This window comes from Poecilia latipinna, unplaced genomic scaffold (assembly GCF_001443285.1).
Source record: "Poecilia latipinna isolate Pla-1442-1.1 unplaced genomic scaffold, P_latipinna-1.0 Scaffold1458, whole genome shotgun sequence".
Lineage (NCBI taxonomy): Eukaryota > Metazoa > Chordata > Actinopteri > Cyprinodontiformes > Poeciliidae > Poecilia > Poecilia latipinna.
In genome coordinates this window covers 22,647-47,398 of record NW_015114074.1, presented here as the reverse complement: position 1 = coordinate 47,398, position 24,752 = coordinate 22,647, and the positions used below count along the sequence as shown (strand labels likewise).

General features: G+C 40.2%; 1 protein-coding gene across 1 annotated transcript in view; it reads right to left on the bottom strand.

The window, feature by feature from the left end:
• Window positions 1-24,752, bottom strand: part of LOC106962769 (uncharacterized) — a 53,725-nt gene that overhangs the window by 17,694 nt on the left and 11,279 nt on the right. The window contains exons 3-5 of the mRNA XM_015057382.1: window positions 14,304-14,560; window positions 12,601-12,737; window positions 8,353-8,474 (exon numbers count right to left, since the gene is read on the bottom strand). Coding sequence (XP_014912868.1) covers window positions 8,353-8,474; window positions 12,601-12,737; window positions 14,304-14,560 — 516 coding nt within the window. The remainder of the gene's footprint in view (window positions 1-8,352; window positions 8,475-12,600; window positions 12,738-14,303; window positions 14,561-24,752) is intronic.

Below are 24,752 nucleotides of genomic sequence, written 5' to 3'. Positions count from 1 at the left end.
GATTTAGTGGCGAAACGACAAAGACTCAAGCAGAGCAATAAAAACAGCAGCCAAAACAACAGATGGGCCAAGACACCAAATTATAGCGACGGAGCCAGCGTGGAATACAGAAGATGGAGGAGAGAACATAAAAACAGTGAGAGCGAAAGGCTGGCTTCCGCGGCGAGACTGAGGAGGGAAGACAAGATTTCTATAATTGAGATGGGATCAAATACGGGAAACCATGATGCGGAAAAACAGACAGGAAGACAAATAAAGCATGAAGGATAGTGGGATGGAGGGAGACAGTCTGGGAGAAGGCTGGAGTTTAATTACACCGGGAATAGCTGCTGCATTTGGATAACAGGCCAAGGAGGACTCACCTTCCTCTACGTACAACTTTGTTTCACCAAACTTTGTGCGCTTTTAGAATCATTTCCGGTCGAAACCAGATATTTATATACGCTAAATAAACTCCCCTAAAGGTCATTCAAACACCTTCTGTTTTATATCAGTTAGAATCTCCAAAATGGTTTATTTTTTTTATTGCAAAATGCAGGATGGTTAAGAGCAGTTTCGGGAAATTGATGTACTATATAAATGTAATTTTTTGGAAGACATAACTATTAAGATGTTAACATTTTGGGCATCCTTCCACACTGTTCAGTAGTTTTCTGGAGTGTTGGCCAACTCCTTTCCTGTAAAGTGCTTCAATTTGTTTTAGATTTGCAAGATACCCACTTAATTTCTCCAAATGTAATGATGGTCGTCAATACACCATATTTGCATGGACAAAGACTTCAATTTTAGCTCCATTAGACCAGAATAAAGGTCTTTGTGCCTGCATGGATATGCTAAATGTAATCTGGCTTCTACATCTCTGAGAGTCCCGTCAGGCCGGGTCAGAGCAGGACTTGTTTCAGTGTAGATTCTGTTCTGAGATACCCAAGTTTAGCACCAAAGCATGAATCCGTCTCCTTCCTGAGCTTTCTAATGGGGTTTGTTACCATTAACAATTTGCAAATTGTATTTTAAAGCATGGATGCAAGCTTAAAGCTACCATGTTTTACTTTTAGCCTGCAAGACGAGTCAGGTTTGGTCATCCTATTTGATCAACTTCAATTACCTTTTGACCACGTTCATATACAGAGTCCTCACTTAGACATCTCTGTATCCTATTTTTAAGTTTTCAACAAGAGTTTCATGTTATTTAGACAGAAAGCATTGCCGTTGTTTTCACTTAAGACAGGGGTGTCAAACTCCAGTCCTCAAGGGCCGCTGTCCTGCAGTGTTTAGATGTGCCACAGGTAAAAAACAGTGGAATGAAATGGCTTAATTACCTCCTCCCTGTGTAGATCGGTTCTCCTGAGCCTTGCTAATGACCTAATTATTCTTTTCAGGTGTGGTGCAGCAGAGGCACATCTAAAAGTTGCAGGACAGAGGCCCTTGAGGTCTGGAGTTTGACACCCCTGTCTTAAGAATTTCTTTTTGCTATTCTTGTGTCCTGTCTTGGCACCACAGGCTTTCCATAGAGTCAAGATGGTTGCCTACGGTAAATCGGGGCAGATTTACTAGACAAAAGATGTCTGAAGAGCGAATTGCACTTGCTTTCGGCCCTAGTGACCTCCAAAATAAAAAGAGGTCTGGGAAAATGTGAGCCCAGGTGAGGAGATGGGCAGGGTCAGCAGCTGGTACCGTCTCACCAAGTGTGAGCATCAACATAAAGGGGGAAACGCATTTAGATTGCCTTGGAAAGCCGAAATTTGCTGGGTCAACAAAATAATGTGCATGTAATCCAGTTTTGAAACTGACTAATACAGTCTGGTAGAAGGTTGGAGTTTAATTACACTGGGAATAGCTGCTGCATTTGGATATCCAGCCAAGCAGAATTCATTTTCCTCTACATTCAGCGCCGTATCACCAAACCCTATATGCTTCTATACTTGGCTCCAGACGAGCACAGAGCACTTCCACGTTTGATACAAAGCTGTTTTGACATACTTCATGTTCTCTTTTAGGAGAAATTAATAATATTCTAAACAACATCACAGCGCTTTTATCCAATTCCCTTTTTAATGACTTAATAATGTGTTCACAGACTGCCTGTTTCTGCTGCGCCTTCCTAACTTGCTCTAAATGCAAATGCAGCATAGTCTTTAGAAAATATTCCTGATATATTCACGGTATGATTCAACCAATTCTTTGAGGCATTTCTGCATTTTGTTTATGAGGCATCATGCCAGGACTTGCACGCCATGGGGTAAATAAATAGTGTTTCTTTTTCTTGTTGTTTGTTTTATTTTTTTTATAGTTTTGGTGTTAAAAAAGATGCCGTCTTCCTTTACTAAAAAAAAAAAAAAAAAAAAAAAAACTAGAGGGAGCAGACATTTCCAAGCTTATGTTATATCTTCGAAATCCAAAAAAGGAAGATGACAAAAACGTATTTACAGTCACTGAACACCAAAAAGGTGATTTGCTTTAAAAATAACCCTGATGAGTTTTCAACAGGGAAACGCTCAAAACAGCTGTTGGCCTCAGCAGGTTTATAATCAAGTTCAAGTTGTTATTGCTGCATGATGGACTTTAATGACTTAATAGTCACTCATGTATTGTCCATAGTGTTCAAACAGCAGGCAGTTAAACAGACTTTTCACGCTTGATGAAATAACTCGGCTCAAAATTCCCGTGGCACTTTAATAGGTAAGCAGGTTTGCAACCAACTGAGCAGAACCTGCAAATGCCCACCGAACTTTAATTATTTACAATGACTGGACGATGATTTGTGACCCTTTCGATTTGTCATTACAAGCCCGTTTGTCTAGATTAATAAACCAGCCTCCGAACTGCAGCACTTCAAACTATACACAGATTTTAATGCTTTAATAATTTTACGATAACAACACTACACAAGGATGTTCAATGAGTTGTTCCAAGTTCTCAACCTGTTGTTTACATTTCAGTGCTGGACTTAACGTCCGACCGCGTGGGTTAACAAAACCACAGGAGAAATTACATCTAAATTTGAACACATCAAAAGATGATTTCCGAGCCACTGATTCAACTTTGACTGTCATATTGACCTGAATGGTTAAAGGTGATAAACACAATCATATTAGATGCAGCAGCAAAAGTAAGATTTCAATAATGCTTCGTCTGCATTGAAACCTCATGTTGGCTGGTTACTGGTGTCAAGATGTACCAAGGTTTTAAAAACTTTTATTTTCAAAACAATTTAAACACGTCTTGCTTCTGAGATTTCTCGGACTGTTTGCGTAAAGTAAAAACAACAACGCCCTCCCCCACTTGTTTCTGCCAACTTTCAGAAAATCTACTTTAGAGAATTTCTTCTTGTCTGTAATTATGAGAACATTTATAATCATGACTTGCAAACTTTAAGATATGTGTTGCAGATGACATCATTGTTACGGCAACATTCACTGTGTGAGAAGCAACAATTATTCCTCCATTATCTATATGATACATAGATATAAAATGGAAGAATAGCCCTTGCTTTTCTGTTTTAAATTAAAGTGATTCCATCATGTTGTATCCTTTAAAAACACTTTCTTTTTTAAGATACTGTGATATTATGAAACCAGTATTTTTACTTTAGGATATCATATTGTAGGAATGTTGAGATTTTGGTGATAAAGACCAAATTTTAACTGAAAATTTCTATCTTTATGAACCAAACTGTCAAACCATCTTATTCTTTCCCCTGCACCACATTTCCTGACAGCAAATCTGCTTTTCTCCCTCTACATGCCTATAACAACAACTTTCTATTGAATGCAGTGTCCATCTGCTGCTGCCCCAAAAGTCAATAATGTGCTTGCAGAGCCATGTATGTAGCTGTTAACACCTACAGCGGCAGCAGTCCTGCCATTATGAAAGCATAAATTCTTCTGACATCTTGGTGACAAATTGCAATCTTTAGCAAAGCTGGCAACCTTTAAAAGTTGTTGAGCCGAGAACAGAGCAGAGAAAAAGTACAGAGCAGGTTTATAAAGTTGCTCCCAAGGTGGGAACACGCAGTACAACCTGTGACATTTCGAAATATGCTTGTTATGTCGTTGAAAATGGGTTTCAAAAAGCAACACTGCGACTGTCTCATCTTACTCGAAAAGCAGTTTTTTAACATCACCAATGGCTTGTTAAAAGGTGAACGTAAAGTTAAATGAGGCGCACGAACTGGTTGCCCCCTTAGTCCTAATGTTTTATTTAGTTATCGCAACCTGTGGCAATGTCCTTTTTGGTGCTGTGAGCGTATATGTTGGTAATTGGAGGGGATCACTCTGAACTAAAAGTTTCACTTTACGCCGATGATGTGATACTTTTTATTTAAAGTCCTATTTCTTTGCTGTCTTCGTCATTGCCTATGCAGTCCGATTTTTTTCTTCAAGTGAACTTTTTGTTTTAAATGAACAGACACTGGGATTCAAAACAAAGTGCAGCTCACACATCTGGGAATCACAATAACACAAAGGACAGAGTGTGCGTCATGGCGGACCCTTTTAAATGGTTAAACGTCAAACCGAATAGAGCAGAAAGTAATGATACTTAGACTTCTAAAACATGTTCATGTTGCATAAAAAATGAATTTCAGAAATAGAGAGTAAAGAGAATTATGCATGATACCTAAATATCTGTATTTACTGCAATTCAAGCAGTTATTTGTTTTATTACTAAAGTGAACATATTGTAATATGTTCTGTAGCCCTAAAGCTGAAGTTACAATGGCACCCCTTAAACGCAACTTTGATTGGCTGCAATATTCCAGACAAATAATCATTCATTTATATTTATTCTTCATACCTAAATTCCTCTTTGCCTCCACAGATGCTTTAACCTCATTTTACCTTTCCGACAGGAACTGTCTGTGAGAATTTTAGGAATCCAAAAGAAATGATTGACTGAAACACTAAAAGAATAAGTAGTTGCAATCCAAAGAGAATAGAAATCTTCATTCAGGGCTGGTGAAGGACGTGGATTCGGTCCAAAATTTCTTTTGGACTTTAGGAATCCAAAAGAAATGATTGACTGAAACGCTAAAAGAATAAGTAGTTGCAATCCAAAGAGAATAGAAATCTTCATTCAGGGCTGGTGAAGGACGTGGATTCGGTCCAGGTCGTTCCTCCCATGTCCTTCCTGGGTTCTCGTCTTCCTCTGCATTTTGATAAACCAGTTATTCCAGCGATCTAACACTTCCTCTAGGAGTGGAGTACGGTCGAAAAACCTTTCAATTTCTGCATTTTCTCACTTCACACTCCCTTGGTATCCAACCGCTTATTTCCACCTTCTTTCTCGGATCACATTTGCCAGGTTTAGTACGGAGCAGGTGGTGTCCGCTTTAAAAATCTTGTTTTACAAAGCGAGCCAGCCTTCCACAAGCATCTGTTAACGTAGTATTCCCTTCTCAAATCTGACTCTTTTAGAGAAAACTGCTGTTCAGACTTTCCCTTCGATCATTTCCCTCAATGTTTTTAGACGCCCAAGTCACTAACCTAGTTGAGGAGTTTTCACGTAAACCCATCAGGCAAAAGTTTAGAATAGATTAACTCTAGTAACTCTTGTAGAGAAACTCAAGCAGGATCCTTCGATCTGCAAGGAATGACTGAAATCTGCCTGTTTTTTTTTTTTAACGTGCTGAATAGTGTTACTGACCTAAAACTGACCCTTAGTTCTGTATCTGTGTTTCCTTAACAGATGTGAGCAATATTTTTGTTGATAGTCCCCTCATGTCTTCGTCTTTTCCTCCAGTAGTAACATCCGGTTGTTGGTTATATGTCTGCTGCTGAGCGGGAAAAAAAGTGTTTCCATTGCAGTTTCGCGAAACACACCAATTTCGATACACTGGAAAAAACCACTACATCCTATGGCAAAATCTTTTTATTGAAAAAGTAGAGGTTTTTTTTTAATTGCCATGTTTTCATTAAGCAAATTTACTTCCGTATTTCAATTTTGCATAATTATATGGCTAGTGGAAAAGCTGTCACCAGTATAGTGCGAGTAAGATGGACATTTTACTTGTGTAAAGCATCCAGTCTGTTACCATATTATTGAGATCATCATATTTTGTTTCGTCCTGGAAAACATTAATTATTCCAAGGTTTCCTGTTGCCCTCAGCTTAGACACACTGGCTCTACCCAGAAGAAAGACCTTAACTTTCTAAAATATAAATTTTGAAATGCATCAAGAAGGCTAATAGCTTTTTCTGTAGATTGTTGTTCCTGACTAAATGGGGTGTTGTTTTTGGTTAAAAAAAGAAAAAGAAAAAAAAAGAAAAAGAAAAAAAAAAAGTTGTTGATAAAAGGTATTTGAAGTTAACACACAAGAGCCTACCAGGGGATGCGAAATCCTCTTCAAGGATTTACTGATCACTGCTTATCTGCCAGCATCTCTTCTTAATTTTGAGTCGTTCTCCAATACGTCCTGGAGCAGCATAAGATCATCACAGAACGAGGCTGCCATGGATACACTCGACTATCGGGATAGCATTAATTAAAAGAAGCACAGTGCCCAGTTTCCGCCGTCCAGACATGTATTGGGGAATTGATCAAAAAAACAGTTCTCAGCTTTGTCAGATCAGAGAAAAATTTGCTTCCTTTGGAGTTATTCGGCAGAATTTGGGGAAAACTTGCGGCAGGCTGTCTAACGCAGTTCAGAGAGGAATGCTTCTGAGGAGCCACTCGACCCAAAAGACTTGATTGCTGGCTTTTTTTTCTCCTTTTGATGGTTGCACTGTGCTTTCATCCACATAAAAAAAGACTGTTGATCGAATTCTCACACGCCATTTAGTTAGTCTGACCCCAACCATTTCTACTTCATTTTAAGTCGGTTTCTGTGCTGCTACACTTGACATTTTTTACTTTCTCGGTGTAATCACTCCTTCGTGATCTTCATGCAGTTCTTCAAACTTGAAGGTTGCGATGCTTTTAAACATCCTGAACTGTCAGTGACATGCTTGTAAGAGATGTTGGTCCTCTACGTTACACAAAATATCATATTTACCAGAATATAAAGGATCTGCAATCGGGGGTCACTATGAATGATTTCAATACAAAAAACCCCATTGAAAAGCACAAGAATACCTGCAGTAAGGTAAGTGAGAAAATACAACTCATAAAATATGTCATTCATTATAATGAAATAATTTTTCATTATTTATGGAATAAAAGGAAATAATTAAAGCTGACCACACCTTATATGTTTCTATAGGACTTAACTGATTTAATTTGCATAAAAATAACTTTGCATTGCAGCTCCTGTCTGTTGTTTCAACAAACCCAAAGTCCTCTTATATAATATAACTTCACCAGGCGAGGCAAAAATGTAGATTGGCCAAATTGTAGCAATTAGTCAACAACAGCAAAATTACAACCCTGTTAAGCATGGAGGTGGATGAGTGATGATTTGGGCATGTTTGTAACCAAATGATGACTTATACATTGTATGTTCAAGGTTTCCTCCAGAAAACTTTCTAAGCCTGGCAGATGGATGCCAGAGCAGTCACTCATCCAGCGGCCCATCATGTTTATGAGTTAAAAAATGTTTAAAGCTTACAGGAAATTTGAAAATATCACTTGATAAGTATGTGTTATTGAAAAATTGAAACATTAATACCTGAACACAAACTACAAAATCTTTAAAAAATGCAAACATTTTAAAAAGACTTAAAAAAAAAAAGCAATGCTTAGCCTGGTGAGGGCACAAGTACAGCCTGGTGGCCCGCCAGGCTTATAATACACTGCGGGAAATCCTGTATGTTTGGGGATAAATGGCAATGACAACAATAATAATAAAAACAGGATGTAGTGTAAACTCTAGATTTTGGGCTACAACGCACAGCGATCGAAAAGCAACAAGACAAACAGAACAACAAATACACAAATATATATCACATATAGATATGAAGAATGAGATGTACTCAAGACCTTTCTCTGAAATTTACAGTTTCCCTTCCTGTTTTACAGGGTCGGATTTTCAGTCTATTCTCATTTCTATGCTGATGAGATTTAATTGTCTGTGTTAGTGGTCTACACAGGTTTTACTTGAACAGTGCTTGACTGTTCAAATAGTCAAGCACTACGCAGCCTTGTGGGGGCTGCTTAGGTTGCAACCCCCTCAAGAACCTGAACAAGATGAATGAGCACATAGAAATTAAACATCCAGACTTTCAGAGCAAGCTAACAGAGCCCTTCAAAATGTGCGGGAAAGGTTATGTGCAACAAAAACACAAAAGAAACAAGGTGAGAAATAAAACTGAGTTTTCTACGAGTAGTCTAAAAATATCTGGACAATATTCTCAGCTTCTAGACTTTCCCACCAACAATTTAAATCCAGTTTTAAAGTTAATTTAAGCCCAAACCGACCTGGCCAGCGTTGGACGAGTCACACAGGGCCGTGGAGTATTGCCTGTCGAGCTCGGGAGCGTTGTCATTGAGATCTAACGTCTCTATTCCGACCACAACTCTGGACACCTGGCTGGGATTGTCTGGGAAAGGCAAAGAGCAGAAATAGACATTTTAATGTTGCCAACCAAATACATCTACACATTTGATCCGAGTTTGGAAAATTATATGAACACAAACAAATAGGGAGAAAAAGTATAACACACACACACACACACACACACACACAATTGAGTGCAGGTTTGCGCTTCATTAATTCTGTGCAATTGTCCTCATAAGAACGATCAAACATTTTAGTCTTTGTCCAAAAAGCCTCAACAATTCTCAGATCCCATTAGCCAGCAGTCATTTGGCTAAAGGAGTCGTGGTACATTTGGTCTCATTTGGCTCATATTGCGGCTCCCAGGATCCCAACTGGATGCTTTTATGGCGGACCGATTTCTGCACATTGAGGAGTTCGATTCGCAGCCAACACTCCTCAAAGTGTCAAGAGTGCGTTCGTTCCTTTAAGAAAGAGAGACGTCGGGCAGAGAGGAATGTCGAGAGCAGTCGGTGTGTGTGCGCGCCACACAAGGTTGCAGTTTAAATGGATTGGCTTTGGCTTTTCCACTCCACAATCACTTGGCTCTACTCGCGTTCAGCCATAAAGTTCCAATAGCAGAGTGTCAAACAAGTAAAGTCGGAATCTCCTCGCCATTCGTCCGCTTTACATTTTAGCCTGCTGTATAAAAAGCTCACAAACATCACGGCAACTCGTTTGTCTGGGCGGCCAACCTGACGCCATGCTTTCTATAAATGCGAGATGAACACATTTTGCATACACTTCCCGAATGCGGAGGGGCAGCGACGCGTCACGGGACGGCGGCGACCGTTTCCCGCCACAACCGAGAAAGCTGAAAATGAGCTGCAGCCACAATGCCACTGGGTGAGCAGGGCTGCCTGTGGCCATGGCAGAGCTCCCACTGTGTTTGTGTCAACACAACCACCAACAGTCTGTTTATTAGATAGAGCTCATTATTCAAGACAGGAGCTCGCTGTGCAGCCGCTTCAGCCGTACCGGCGATCTCCTGCCACAAGCAGCCCTGAGTAGATTTTAAGCAAAGATTAGCTTCATCCGGGACAGGACTTGGCAGGAAAGCAACTTTCCTTCATTGCACGCAGTGGGCAGCATTATTTAACAATGCTCTCTCGCTTGTACAGAAATAAAAATTAAAAATGGATCGCATCGTTTGGGGCTTTAAGGAATTGCAGCCAGCCAAAAAAAAAAAAAAAAGGAATGCTGCTGGAACTGAGCCAGGCTTTACCAACAAGCTGGTGTTGATTCGAAGAATACCAAAAGAAATAAAGCAGAAAATAGACTCCTTTTTTTTTGTCAATGTCTGTTCAATAACCCATATAGCACGTGCAATCTGAGTCTGGAAACTGACAGCAAGGACGATTGCCAGCGCTATAGAACTACTGAGTGACTAATAAGATGATTCATCTAGCTGTTTTTGTGATCCGCCACACTGTTGGCAGATGAGAAAAAGTTTGGATTTGATAAGGCATAAAAGTGATGTTTGATTTAGAAGAGGAGCTGTCTTTAACATAAAAATGAGGTGCTATTATCTCACTTCATTGCTCCCATCTTCTCAGCTGAGGCTCTTTTTTTCCCTTTTAGCTAGTTATATTTCACAGAGATAATCTAAAAAGCTAACAAGGTTAGGTGAGCTAAAACAGAAACAGTGTTTTATTTGGATTAGCAGCCACGGCTTTTCGCTGCCAGCTAATGACGATGGTGATGCAGTGCTGCTGTCAGACTTTCGCTGCGGTTTGGATCATCCAACAGATGCACATTCCAGTAAAATTACCTGTGGTGAATGAGAAACAATGTCTATACAACTCGCTCTATTTTTCCACTTATTGGGTTGGAGGAATAGCTTCCTTTTTAGTCAACCATACAGCCTATGTGCTTTTTCCTCCTTTTCTACATTGTGTTTTGTGATAAACACAAACTCAGTGATTTAATTGTCAAAGTTCATGTCAGAGAACATTAGAGAACAAACCTACAGAAATTAAGCTAACAGGCCAGGAAAGAACAGCATTAATTAGAGAGAGACTCTGGAGGAGCTGCAGAGATTCACAGCTCCGGTGGCAGAATGCGTTGACTAGACAGCATTAGTCATACGCTCAAATATATTCTTAAGGTCGTTAGATTATCTTCATAAAGCCATCCTGCATGTGTCCTAGTATAGTTATATTCAAGAAGAAAAAACAATCTAATTTTGGGTTTTAGAACAAAGCCAAATGTACAAATTGTGAAAGAAGACAAAAGCCACCATTTTCTTAAAGGAACATTTGCATTTTTTTTAACATCTAGTTTGCAGCTTCAAGCATGTAAGTTTTACAAAATATGTTTTTCACATATTGGTAAAACTGTTACCATGTTGTAACCGTTTTAACATGAGACAGATAAACTGTGACACATGGTAAAAAAACAAAAAAGTCTCTTATTTACTGTAAATTATGGGCAGCTGTGGTTTCCAGTATTTTACTGTGCAGTTGGTGAAAAACAACCAATCAGAGCCAGGAGGAAGGTCTTAGTGCTACTAATCAGGCTCGTGTACGTGCTTGCTCAATGTGCTAATGGCGGAGAAACAACATACCATTACAGGTAAACCATTTATCCGCCGTCATAGGCGGCCATGCTAACTAGCCTTAGCATTTAGCAGTGCTAAGACCCTCCTCCTGGATCTGATTGGTTGATTCTGACGGCGCTGTCTTTTTGTTCAGATGACAGTAGGACCACAGGGGGGAGGCAGAGGAGCTCGATTTTTTCACAAATTATCTGTTTCGTATTGTTCTGTCACAACATAGTGACAGTTTTGGCAAATATGTAAAAAAAAAAAAAAAAAAAAATTTAAGCTACATACTGCTGCCTTAATGACAAAGCAATAGGACTAAAAAAATACTTTGTATCAACTAGATTATTTTTCTTTTACCTTTTTATTTAAAAATATTTCCCCCAGTTTCCCACAGGAGGCAAGATCCACTATGGATCCCTGAGCCAGATCAGTGACTCCAAACATCTAGCCACAGCTATATGATCAAAACATAGAACGGCGCAGTCAAAGTCCAAGCCTGACTCTGTAACATGTTCACAGCTCTCTCCGTCCAATGTTACTGAATTGAGCTGTTGGGTAAAGAGAGGAATGAGCAAATATGCTCGTTTCTAAGGCGAGGTGAACACAAATGCAAGCCGCACTTTTTAGATTTCATTTGAACAAAATGTTGAAACAAACGTAGAATTTTCCTTCCACTTCATTGATATGCACAACTCAGTGTTGGTCCACCACAGCAAAGCCCAGCGAAGTAACATTAAAGTCTGTTAATAGAACATAAAGGAATGTGAAAAGGCTGAAGTACTTTTATGCACAGAAGTTCCTTTTTTTTTTTTTTTTTTTATAAAATTTTGCATTGTTTATGCTTTCGCACATGGAATTAGAAACAGCATGCGTGACTTTGCAGCATATTAATGCACTGTTTAGCTTTCAGGAGATTTGTGTGTGTGTTGGCACTAGGCGGTACAACGCAAATTACTCGAAAGGCTCTACGCTGGCACTTATTGCTTTCTTAAAACAAATCACTCGAAAACATCTATTTACAAAATTACCTTTCATGCATGATTGTAAGCTCCACGACATCGACTTCAGATGCCTGTTTTTTTTTTTCCTTTTTTTTCTTCTTCTCTGGAGTACAACCTGTGGTGTGCCAGACTCTTTTTCTATAACTTACTTTGACCCCGTAGTTGTTTATCATTCCCATTTTGCAATCACAATGTGCCAGGAAAGCAATGCTCGTCTTTAATTTGCTGCTTTAATGCAGCAAGTTAGCTCGTATTCCTGTGGGGAAGGGATCTGTTGCGGCGTCGGATAACCAACACCGTATAGATCTACTGATTTTCAGGCACGCTGTAACAAATCGGTCTTGCGGCCAAACAGCATCCCCCTCACGGCTTGATGACTTGAAGGCTAAGCCGCTTAGCGAGCTGCAACTCACAAAGGATGGCAAGCTTTTCAGACATTGTACGACGTCGAGTTTTACTCCGCTAAACCTCTTAGTCGTCATTGGGTGCAGGTGTTGGGGTTTAAAAGAAATAATAGTTTCGGTAGAAGAAATAACCCGGTAAAGAAAAAAACGCTCTAGTGACGCAGCAATGTGACCTCTGACCTCTCTGGGTGGCGATGACAGTAATGTTGTGCCAGTGCTCCCGCTCGCGGTCCAGCTCCATCGCCGTGGTGATGAGGCCGGTCTCCGGGCTGATACGAAACAGGGCCTCCGGATCCGACTGGGGGTCTATTGAGAATCTGAAACGGAGAGAGAAAGAGAGAAAAAAGTTATCAGAAGAAAGGTGAGGGAGATGAGGAGGGGTAAAAAAATAAAATAAAAAATAAAAAAAAGTGCCCCAGCAAAAGGAAGGAAGCAAGCGGAGTTGGCAGCGGGGCGCGGAGTGAAAGAAGCGGCCGGGGCAAGTGTGTGAAGGAGCGATAAGGAGGACGGCATTCAAATGGCCAAAGAATTAATATGGGGAGATTATCATGGCAGATTGGGGCTTTTTTTGAAGTGAAAAGGATTATCAAAAGATCTCCAGCAATATACCAGCTATCATTCTTCCCCACATCTTCACTCCTAGTGCTTTTGCGTTTAATTGGGACATGGTTTTTTGGAGTTGATTTGCTTTTTTTTTTTCTATTTCTCTCTACTTCTTTAAACTTCTTAAGTCATGATCTCCCACAAATGAAAGTTAAAGGACAGAACCTTTTCACATAGTTTATGTATAGAAAGTGCACCTGGCTCATGTGATTACCAATCTGTTTTGTGGATGAATGTATTGACTGAAGTACTGATGCCATTACCTTTGAGAACCCTCCTTGTTTTCTTTCTTATAGAAAGTACACCAAGTCTAGTGCTTCTGAGAAAGTTACTGGTGTGATTGAATTTGTGTACTTTTCTTGACTTTCTTTCTGTGGAAAGTACCCCTGGTCCAGAACTCATGTGCTTAGCTATTTCATAATCCTGGATATAACCACTGAGAGCCACTGATGCTATAAACTTGTTTTTCTCTCCATTAACAAATTGGTGCTGGCCTTGTGCTTTTGTTTTTATACTTAATCTCGAGTCCACAGAGGCCATAGCTGATGATGCCACTAACATTAAATACTTTGTGCTTTTCCTAAATCATTGCTTCTGTGGTTTTTTGCTGTGACTCCATCCTGGCGTCCCAACCCTTAGCTACCACAGTGTAATATGCCCATTGTACATAAGAAAGAAAAGGAGTAAATTTCATCAAAAGATGTTCAAGAATTTAGTTTTTTAATTTCTGAGTTTGAAAAGTCAATAAATAAAAATGCTAGAAAAACTCAGGAGGAGTACATTTCCACCAGTCAACTCAGAAAGTTTCAGATTAATCTAAAAATGTTCCTCAAAAACCACCGAAATTTTACAGTTTTAAAAGTCAAATCTCTTCAACTTTTGAAATTCTAATTTCCTATTTTGTTTTTAGAAAACTTCCTGAGATTAATCTAAAAAATTCTGATTGTTTTAGTGGAAATGTACTCTTCTTTTTGAGTTATTTTTTTACCATCTAGCCCCAATATGCCATCATAGAATTCCTAGATTAAAGTCTGATTTGACTTTTTTTTCCATGAAATGTGTGCATAAAATGTGCCAAACAAAAAAAAAAAAGGCACTTTGCCTGAAACGTAAAGTAAAAAGTCAGAATTCCTTTTTATTTACATTGGCCATCAAATATATGCTCTTCCATATATTTGACCTACAATTATTAATCGAGGAAAAAAAAAACTGTCTGGTTTTGTTTCTCAAAAACAAAGCCAAACATCACTAGCATTTCATTTAGACGCCTTATGCCTTACCTGATATTATTAGTCAGACCGGTATCGGGGTCCACGGCGCTGACCCGGCCCACGGTGCAGGCCGGGGGGCAGTTTTCAGACACGTCCATGTGGTATTTGGATCGGGAGAACCTCGGGGGCTCATCAGCATCTAGCACAGCCACTCGGATCGAAGCTCTGTCTTTGAAGGGGCCTCGGCGTAGAAAACGAGGATCCACTATGGGGTTGAGGACCTCCACTGAGAAGGAATATAAAGTATGGCTCTCATAGTCTACAGGCTGGGGGGGAGAGCAACGTAAAAAAAAAAAAAAAAGGTTAGAAAAATGCCCAAATAAAAAGATTTAAGAATATGAGCACATCTAATGTTTTTTTCTTCTTCTTAGTAGCAAGAAAAGGCATAAATACCAATGTTTTAAACATCAGATCCAACAGACTGCGCTTTCATTTGAACTAATTCTCACACCAAATTATCCGTGGACGGCTGCTGAATTACATATCGAAATCCGCGAGACGGCACATAATGAACGGTATCAGCACATCAGAGAGGGAGAGTGGCCACATCCAGAATCGGCTCGGAACAATTTGGAGGGAAATAATCTCACGGTTACCTTCCATGTTGTGACATTTGGATTTCTAAAGAGGCTTCTTTTGAAGGTTGTTGTGGGCGGGCGGCTGCTCAGATGGTGGCGGGGGCTTTTTTATGTGTGTGTGTGTGTGTGTGTGAAGTGAGAAAACGCATTCATGAGGCGGCAATGCTACGGTATCGCCAATGAGATTTCTGACACTCAAAAGTTAAAAAGCCTCTTCAGAACTCAGCCACTGATGTGACTACATGTTTGCTCGTGTCGCTCCGAGTTGATGTTTGGATATTTTTTGACACGCTGAGACTAGAGAACGTATAGCTGAGGAAAAACTCTGCCAAGAAGCTGCGAGTATTTGTGGGAGTTGTGAGATTAGCAGCGCTGCATTGAGCAGCCAATCCAGTTTTGTCTCCTTTTTTAGCGTTAGCATTGTTTTCTTCCCACTGCGCTGGCAAAAACTCCTCAATGTGTTGGTGTGAAGTGGTAGGAGCAGCTTCCTTATGCATTTGCATTTAGACTCATTTGGTCTGATACCCCTAAATAAAATCACTTGTAACCAACTCTACCGGGAAGCCCCTCACAACAAGTCATTATTCAAATTTTTAATTTTAATTAGCTCGATCATTTCCACTCTGATTAGTATTCTTTTAACTACAATTTTACTTACAGCTTCTTCATAATCCATATTAGCTATGGTTTTGGTTGTGAGTGGTTTTTATTGGTTTTTGATTTTGGATATTTAAAATATCTTTCAGTTGCATTAAGTGCTTTTGAAAAAATGTAAGTTTAAGAAGGCAAACTTGCATTATTATGCCATTATCAATACATGACTTGAAAATGGTCTCGTTTCTGGGGTGATTTATTATCCGGCGAAATTTGCTATTGTGACGAGACACCTGTGCTTGATTTAATCACAAACTTCTATAATTTTAGAGATTCCATAACAAAGTTCTTCTGTGAAGTTTTAAGCTTTAACCTATAAGGCCATATTTTCGGGTTTTCAAAATAACAGTCGCGTGTGGAGGAAAACTAAAGCCGTACCCCTCGCTGAGCACACCATTACAACTTCCCCACGGATAGTAAACCTGGTTAAATGGATCATCAAGAGCTAAATAAAGACCAATTACAACCAAAGACAACTTAGAAGTTGCAAAAGATTTCAGAACGGAGTAGAGTTTTACCTTCCAGCCAGGTGGCGACGCTAAATGTATAACAGGAAGCACAACGGAATGGCTTAAATCCAACAATGTGACATCTAGTATTGATCCATCCAGTATTGGCGACGTATTCCCTGGCACAAAGTGCAAGAGCATCTTCAATATTCAGTCACTGATGCGGCTACATATTTAGTAGCTTATGTTTGGGTATTTGTGACTCATCTGTGAGTAACAGCAGCACAGTGGAACCGCTTATCCACATTTTCCTTTTTGGAGGTTTCAGCCTGTTGTTTGCTTCTGCAGTATTGCCAAAAACTCTGAGACATGTCGTTGCATTTAAATGGAAAAAATAAAAATAAAAAGTTACAAAAGTGTTGGCAGGGTTCGTTTCAGAGGTAGAAGTTAAGTTGCACTCTTTGCAGAACTGCAAAGCATCCGCCGCGCCGTACAGATGTTACGTCGGCAGATCATTTCCATAAACATTAGAGCTTCCGATGATGAAAGCGCAAACGAAAGCATCCCATCCCTATTTTTCACAAACAACGCTTCCCTAGTTTAGAAGACAATCTCCATCTCCATGGAGACTCCACCATCACCATGGAGACTTGTACCTGGATATAAGGAGCATTATAAATTCCCTTGTATAGTTGCATCTATGCAGGTGTAAGAGATTTCATTTGGGATAGAGGCTCGGGCAGAGAAGTTATGAAGCCTGTTTTTTTTCTGTTGTTTCTTTTTTTTTTTTTCTGAGGTCTCCCCGTGTGATTGTGCGCCGCTCTCCTGCTAGCACGGCGGCTCTGAAGCGAAGAGACAGCCTCTGATCTGGTTCGTCGAGATGATTCTTAGCGAGGGGACAGGCACGCACGAGTAATCACACACATCTACTGTCTCCCACCGTCATGCACCTGCTGCTGATTAAATTTCAGAAAAGCAACACGTTTTTTTTTTTTTTTTTTTACTGGTTCAGAATATCTGTTTGAGGGACGAGTGGGTGTACAAGTGCTTCTTCTGAGGCTGCGTCTTTGATTCGTCTCGGTCGGATTGGCTGAAAAGGAAAATTAATAAATAAATCATGTTGGATGAATTTTAAACGGGACTTCTGGTGGAATTTCCACTGTCAGCAAAACAGAGAGAAAAAAAAAATCACTCATGTGATCCAGTCAGAAGAATAAGTATTGATATTCTCTCCTTCTGTTCTGTGTTTATTTTTTCCCCCACATTCTGAGCTGTAAAGAAGTGCAAAAAAAATAAAACAAAAAACAACATAAAATTATTTGTGGTTTTAGACAGAAATCGGGATTGATTAAAAATTATGCAGAAAAATAAGGGAGAGTAGAAAGACGGCACAGTGGAGGCAATGTGCAGAGCTTCTCCGAGGCAAAAAACAAAAAACAAAACAAACAACAACAAACAAAAAGAGCTGCCATGGAAGACAGAGAGACGGAGATCATGATGGAGTGGATGTGTGGAAGGAGGGTAGATGGAGGGAAAATGCGCTCTAACGGGGCCCACATTACTGGGAGAACGAGACAATCTGTCTAAGGAGGAGAGGTGTCACTTACACTGTGAGCGCACACTCATCAACCCCCTCCCTCCATCCAGCTCCATCACTCCGCCGCCGCTCCGTCACCACCTCACACACTCCATCACCTATTCCCCGATCAACCAACTCTAATCTTTTTTTTTCTCCTTCCCTGTAGAGTGTGTGTGTGTGTCAAACCGCAGCGCACACATTCTCCTACCCTCATGGGCCCCAACATGAATCAGTTACCATGCAGGCGCTGCAACAGTTATTCTGGTGTACTATGGGTTTATCCACCGCTAGCTCGTGTGAGGTTTACATCCGTCCAACTATGTATGTCTGATTGAATCCCCCAAAGGTTACACTTTATTGAAACGGCTCATTCTCCGTCTAGTCTGAACAGGTGACCTGTTATGGTTTCTCGAACAGGTCAGGATAGGTCCAACCAAACGTTTATTACATTATTTTGCACAAAACCATTCTTGGATAATGAGATTTTAGTCTGGTCCATTCGGCTTATTTTGAGCTCCGTTTTAGAGCCTCTTGTCACTTTAAAATCAAATGAGCTGCTGCTCACCACCCCAGTTGTGCAACTGTACATCTTTGAAAAGCAGAAGTGGAGCCTCCTGCACAACCAACAAGAATGCAGTGAGTGGTGTCTGGATGGTAAGTCAACAACAACACGCTCGTCTTTCCCAGCAGCCGTTGTGCAATGCATACAGCGGTAAAACCAAACGTCCTGAAGCGACACTTGGGTTGCTAGGTAACAGAAATAACATCCCGCATACTAAGACTTGAACTCAGAAAACGGCACTGAATGCAGATGATACAATTTAACGATTTTTTTTGTTGTTGTTATAATAAGAAAATGTGAAAAGAACACGTCACTTTCCTTTAACGTCACAATTATGCAGCACTTTCTCATACCGAATCTCTACCAAACACATTGTCGGTCGAGGCCCTAAAGAGGCCAAATGTGGGAAAGTTCCAAGAGCATGAAAACTTTTGCAAGACACTGTACGAGAAGTCCGGATAAGCAGGGGTCTTTCCAGGATTTTGTGCTATAAGAACAAAACACACACATGAAAGCCAAGCCAGATCCGCACCAGAGCATCCCCGAGGCTGCGGGCGGAGATGTCTCTCTTACAACCTGAAATTGGCAGCAGGAACGCAGACTTCATTAACCCTCAGATCTCCACCTTCACCCAAGGCTAAGGCAGTGATTTAGAGGAATATTAAATTCTTAATATTAATTTAACACCGATGTGGAAGGGGAAGTGCAGAATGAGAAAGCAGGAAGGCATCTATGTACTTAAGAAGGTAAAAAAAAAAAGTCTTTGACAGAAAGATGCTTCCACAGAAGGAACCTTTGAGGGGAAGAATATAAAAATAAAATCAACAAAAGCTGACTTTTGCATATTTCTGATCAGTTTCCCAAGAATTTATGCACAATCTATATATACCAACAAGCATTCTCTAACAGCTAAAACCCTTGAGGAAGAAAGAACAGCAGGGATTGTTAAAATTGGTAAACACGACATTCTAACTTCGCTATTCTTGCCTGATTCAACCTGCAGGGGAGCCAGTAAGAGCGCTCCTCAAGCTGCCGCGGCGGAGCTGGTTAGGGCGCAAATGAGCGGAGGGAGCAGTGATGAATCAGGAAAATAAATACATTATTTCCCTCATTATTTTAATACTCACCACCTTTTCACTGCGAAAACGGCGCACGCTCCTCCACAAACGCACGTTTGCAGATGTGATTCCTTGTTTGAAGTGTGTAACACACGGCACAAAAAGAGCAACAAGATCGGGTGTTTCATAAGACCCGTCACTTTAGGCAGGCGACACAAACAGGAGAGTATAAACAGTGACCAAACATCTTACAAAGAAGGAAAATATTTGCTCAAATTCATGTCGAACTCAATTTAACACTGACTGACAGCTGGTAAAAACAAGAGCTCTCTAGCTGCAGTACTCAGCACACTTTGTTTTTAGCAGCAGCACAAGGAAACACTTTCAAAATAAGAACAAATGGAGCCAAATTTAAACAGAGACCAAATTTGTGATCAAATTTTAAATAGTTCGGTGAAGTTTTTGAGTCAAAGCTGCAGATTAATGGCTCTTCAATTCAAAAATGCAATGTTCCATTCATTTTAAAAGCAGGAACACAAACCTGGCAAAGATGTTCAACATTGGAAACAAAAAAACTATTTTGATTTGCAAACTGTTGTCCTCAGTGAACATTTCATGCGTTTAGACATCCCTGTGACTGGAAGCTGACTTTGTTGAGATGCACGAGTTTATTGCTGCACCCAGCACTATTTATTATACATATGGCAGCCAGACTGAATTTTGAGGTAGATCTCAGTAAATCTCATTACAAATGGAGCACAAAAGCAAGTTTTAGTGTAGATATCTCACAAAAAACAAAAAATACATTTTCTTTCACAGTACAAGGCTGCTTAGTAAGGGGATTTGTAAATCCTATTTCTTCTTTTTCCTCATTACGTAAAGATCAAACAAGATGAAAACACAGTCAAAATATGTCTGTGTTTCTTCTCAAACACATGATTTTGAACACCTTTCGCTCCAGAAATAGAGGCTCAAGAATTGTAATTTAACAATGTGGCTGTATGTTTCACAACTCATTTCCAGAAGAGAGCCGAGGCATAAAAACTAATTAAACTAATTATATAGTTAGATACTTATAATAACCGAGTCTATTATATACCACTAATGCTAACATTGATGTTAATATGTCTGCTGTTATGATTTATGAACACTGCAGAGATTTTAAGAAGCGATTGCCGGTTGACCTCTTCTGCTTGCCTTCAGCTTTATGTTTTGGCGGCTGCTCGGTAAGCTCCACCATTCGTTCTGTGATTTTGAACAGTTTCAGCGTCTGCAACTGTTGAAAAATCATTAAGACTGACCAGAGCAGTTCAGACCTTCCTGAGTCTGCAGATCTGCCTCTTAGACTGACAACAACATGCCAAGGAAATGAACTAACAGCGTGTTTTTTAAATGAATCTGAGAACTTGCTTCCTGCAATTGCACTGAAACACAAACTGAAACGCGTCTACGTCTGATTTCTGAAGGATCAGAAATCCCACACGGTTGTGTGAGGAAAAGAAGAAGAGGAAACACCCAGTGAGTGGCAGCTGCGAGGATGAAGATGTTTTCCTTGCGACGTCTCGATGTCAGAGGAGAACGAGCAGATGGTTTACAGATGATAGAGAGACATCAGTAGCACAAATAAGGTCTTGCAACAATGAAGTGTGCAGAACAGAATCTCTGAACGCACGACACTGAGCCTTGAAGCAGATGGTTGACAGCAGCAGAAGACCAAGGCTGGTGCTGGTGCGACGGGAAACGGAGGCTACAATTCACACGAGTTCAACCAAACTGAGCGAAAAAAAAGCCTGGTCTGATGAGTCGCAATGTTAGCTGTGACAATCAGCTGGCAGACGTCAAATTTAGCATAAATATCATTATAGCACAGATCTTTTAGCTTTCTCTTAGCCAAGGTTTAGTCATATGAAGGAAACATTTTGAAGTTAGTCATGGCCTTTAAGTCCAGAGAGAATAAATTCAATAATACAGGCCAAAATAAGACCTACATAAAGGATTTTTTTTTTTAAAGTTTCGAATTATAAAACTGTTTCAAACGCTGTCCATCTAATAAATACAATTTTATGAATTTATATTTATCTAGTTGAATCAAGGCTAACTTGATTTTCTTTTTTGGTTCAACTTAATATAAAACAAGTTTATTTAAATGCTAAATAACTTTTTGAACGTTTTATTAGTGATGACAAAGTAAATCAGGTATTCTTGTTGAAAGTCCCATTCCCTCTGACATTTTTCCAGCACTGCTGAATGAAAAGTAAAATAAAACTCTCCCAAAAAAAAAGAAAAAAAAAAAAAAAAAGTGACCAGTGCAGTGCCGAAATAAATGTCACCGTGGAAGAAAAATACAACCTTAAAGAGACACATTTAAAAGTTCACTTCCTTTCTCGTTTCGTGATAAACATCCATCTCTTGCCATCAGACATTTAATGCTTTCATTCAAGTGTTTCAATGAAATTAGCCTGATCGCTGAGTGGAAAATTAATTAATAACATTGATAATTAAAAGATTTAACCAGTTCACCGTGCAGTTACAGACAACATTCGCTGATTCCATTTACCCGGAATTAGCTGATTTATACACTTTTAGCAGGAAGATCATTACACTCAGCGGCATTCTTTAATCAAAACAAGCAAGTCTAAGAGCGTATCTTGTCGCCGTTTTGCGAACATTTACAGATAATCATCTACTTAGGCAGAAGAGCCTCCAACAGATTGACATTGAGGAAACATAATTGGTCCGTGGCCCTCGTGCGAGCGCAGACAGCTTACCGTCTCCTCAAACTGCTCTCGTGTTTTCACGCCCACGCGCTCCACAAGTGTGACCTTCCCGCGTCCTGTGGTGTCATGCTCCAACAGTCCCGTTTTTGAAATTCTAATTTCTATTCAATTTCCCTTTCAGATTCGCCTCACAGTAAGCAGAAAATAATTAGCTAGCCCGCATGCTAGACTGGCAGAACATAATACGGCTCTCCTGGAAGAGGGCCGCTCACGGTCACGCGCGAATTTCCACCGCGTGTTTGTGTGTGCGCGCGCGCGCATATGGCACGAACGGTTTTAACGTGCGTAACTACAAGGTGGGATCTCGAATTAGCAAGGTGATGACTCTCTCTACCTCTACTAGACCTGAGTGAAAAAAAATTAAAGGAATAAAGATTTCGCTCGAATGTAAATGAAGAAGAATTTTGCATATCCTTCCTCTTCCCCCTTCTCGTGTGTGTTCATCATCGCGGTGTGCTTTTTACAGGTTTGTGTGAGTGCTGCGCCCTGCCGTCCTTGGCAGCTCGTCCTCTCTCTTTTTATTTCCTGCATTCTAAATCAAGATCATAAATCACATTTGTCTGATGACAAACACAGCTTTGGACGTTTCTGCCAACAAGCCCAGCTGCAGAGTTGAGAGAACAAAGAGCCTGCTAAATCTCCCTTTTGACTCTGTCTGCCATCTTCCCTTTCCCTCTGTCACTTGTCTCCTGCCTTCTGTCACCATCTTGCTCCACCCATCGAGCTTCCTTTTATTTCTTTAAACCTACGGGCAAGACATCGGTCTGACCCTCTGTCTTTTTTTTTCTTTTTTTTTTCTAATTTTCTCCATCTCTCTATTTTTTCCCCTCTGAAGAGATTAACACAATCTCTCCTCGGTGTGAGAAAACAAACACAGATAATCCCGAGCGCGCTGCTGGCGTGTGACCGGGGATTAGCCAGCCGTTTTAAGTGAGAGCATATGGAAATAATAACGGCGAACCGACGCGCGCATCATCTAGTTTGTCCCCCGCCGCCCCCCGTCTCTCAGGTAGGAAGAATGAAAGGCACACAAAACAGCGCGAGCTTTACACACCCCAAAGAGCACACCTGAAAAGTGAAACCTGCTGGTGAATCGGGATACAGACATATTTCAGATTTCACGTGGTAATGCTGCCATTGTGATGGCGTCTACAGTGATCCCACTTTGTAATACGACATGCTATTAGGAGCGGTGTACATGTGTAATGAGGTGTTTAAAAAAAAATCACAGCTTTATTCCACAGTTGCCTCTTTTTTTGCGCAAATCGTTAACAGTTTGCTGTGACAGAGATTAGAAATGCAGCTGCAAACGTTTAACAACCCATCTGTGGCGGGAACCCCCCCCCCCCCAAGATACCCACCTCTGTCAGACTAACTGAGCCACAATGGATTCATTCTCAGTGAAGTGAAACTTGTCACCTCCAGGCCCCTGTTAAAGGGATAGTTCACATTTTTTCGTGTACATCTGAAAACACGCCAACGGTCCTGGAGAGACGCCCTGGCTTAGACGTCTCCCTGTTCCATCAAAGCAAATTAGTGACTGAACTAGCGTTTCAATGTGTCATCAGGTTCTGCAGGAGTGTAATGAATCATTCATTTGGGTCACGTGTGTGGAACCAGACCAACACACTGCAAATACACCAAATCAAACCATTTCACCAAGTATTTTTGGTCTAGTGTCTAGTGCAAATAGTAAACTTGAAGTAAGACAAAACACTGTTCAGCAAGATATAGCAACTTGTTGCAAGAAAATAATTCAATAATACTGATTTTAAAAAAAGTACTAGCTCCATTGGCAGAGAATATTTAGCTGTTAAGTAATCTGCCAGTGGAATCTGCAAGTCATAAATTGTATTCATATCTTTGGAAAACAAAGGATGAATTCACACCAGGAAATGTCTGTCTCTGGAGCAGTTAGCTTTCTCATTGTTTTTTTGTTTTGTTTGTTTTTTTAAACCAGACTGCAACTTGTAAACAAAAGCCATTCAAAGACGATCGTTGCTCCCATTCGACCGGAATGATAGGACATGGGACAAAGTAAAGACCTGGGGGAAAAAAACAACTTTGGAAGTACTGCTTTCTGCATGTGTGTTTGCAAATCTGTGCTGTTATTAAAACTGCAGTACCATCTTGAATATCAAGAGCAGCTCACACAACACAGATTTAGCGATATGATATTCATTTTGGAACGCCCTCTGCTGGCAACATGCAACATGCTGGCAGCAGCATCACCAAGCAGGAAACAGCAGCAGCAGCGTTACAGACACTGAAAGGCTCATTTTTACCATAACTCTAAGGTGGTTTTAATGCCCCAAAATATGTGAAATGGCTCCCTTTTCCTTCATAAGTAAAGTGGAAGATCTGGAAATCTCTATAAGTCTAAAGAATGTATGGCTACTGAAACCAATGGAGACATCTCAGCTAAAAAGAACAATGAAAAAAAAATCTGTGTTTTTTAATGGACTGCACTGGGTGGGTTATTTACACAGAAGCCAATAATTATTTAAGAGGAATTGTACTTTTATTGCTCTTTCTGTGGGAAACATACAAGGTAAATAATGTGTAAGCTCTTAGACAAGCATGATGGACAGCGCTAACGCCATCCTCTTTGCTCTGATTGGTTGTTTCTGACCTAGAGTGAAGCAATTCTGCAGATGGGAGGAAATAGATGAGCTCCATATTATCTGTCTCACATTATTCTGCAAGTACAGAGTGATGGTTTTAACAAATTATGTAAAAGACACACACACACACACACACACACACACACACATATATATATATATATATATATATATATA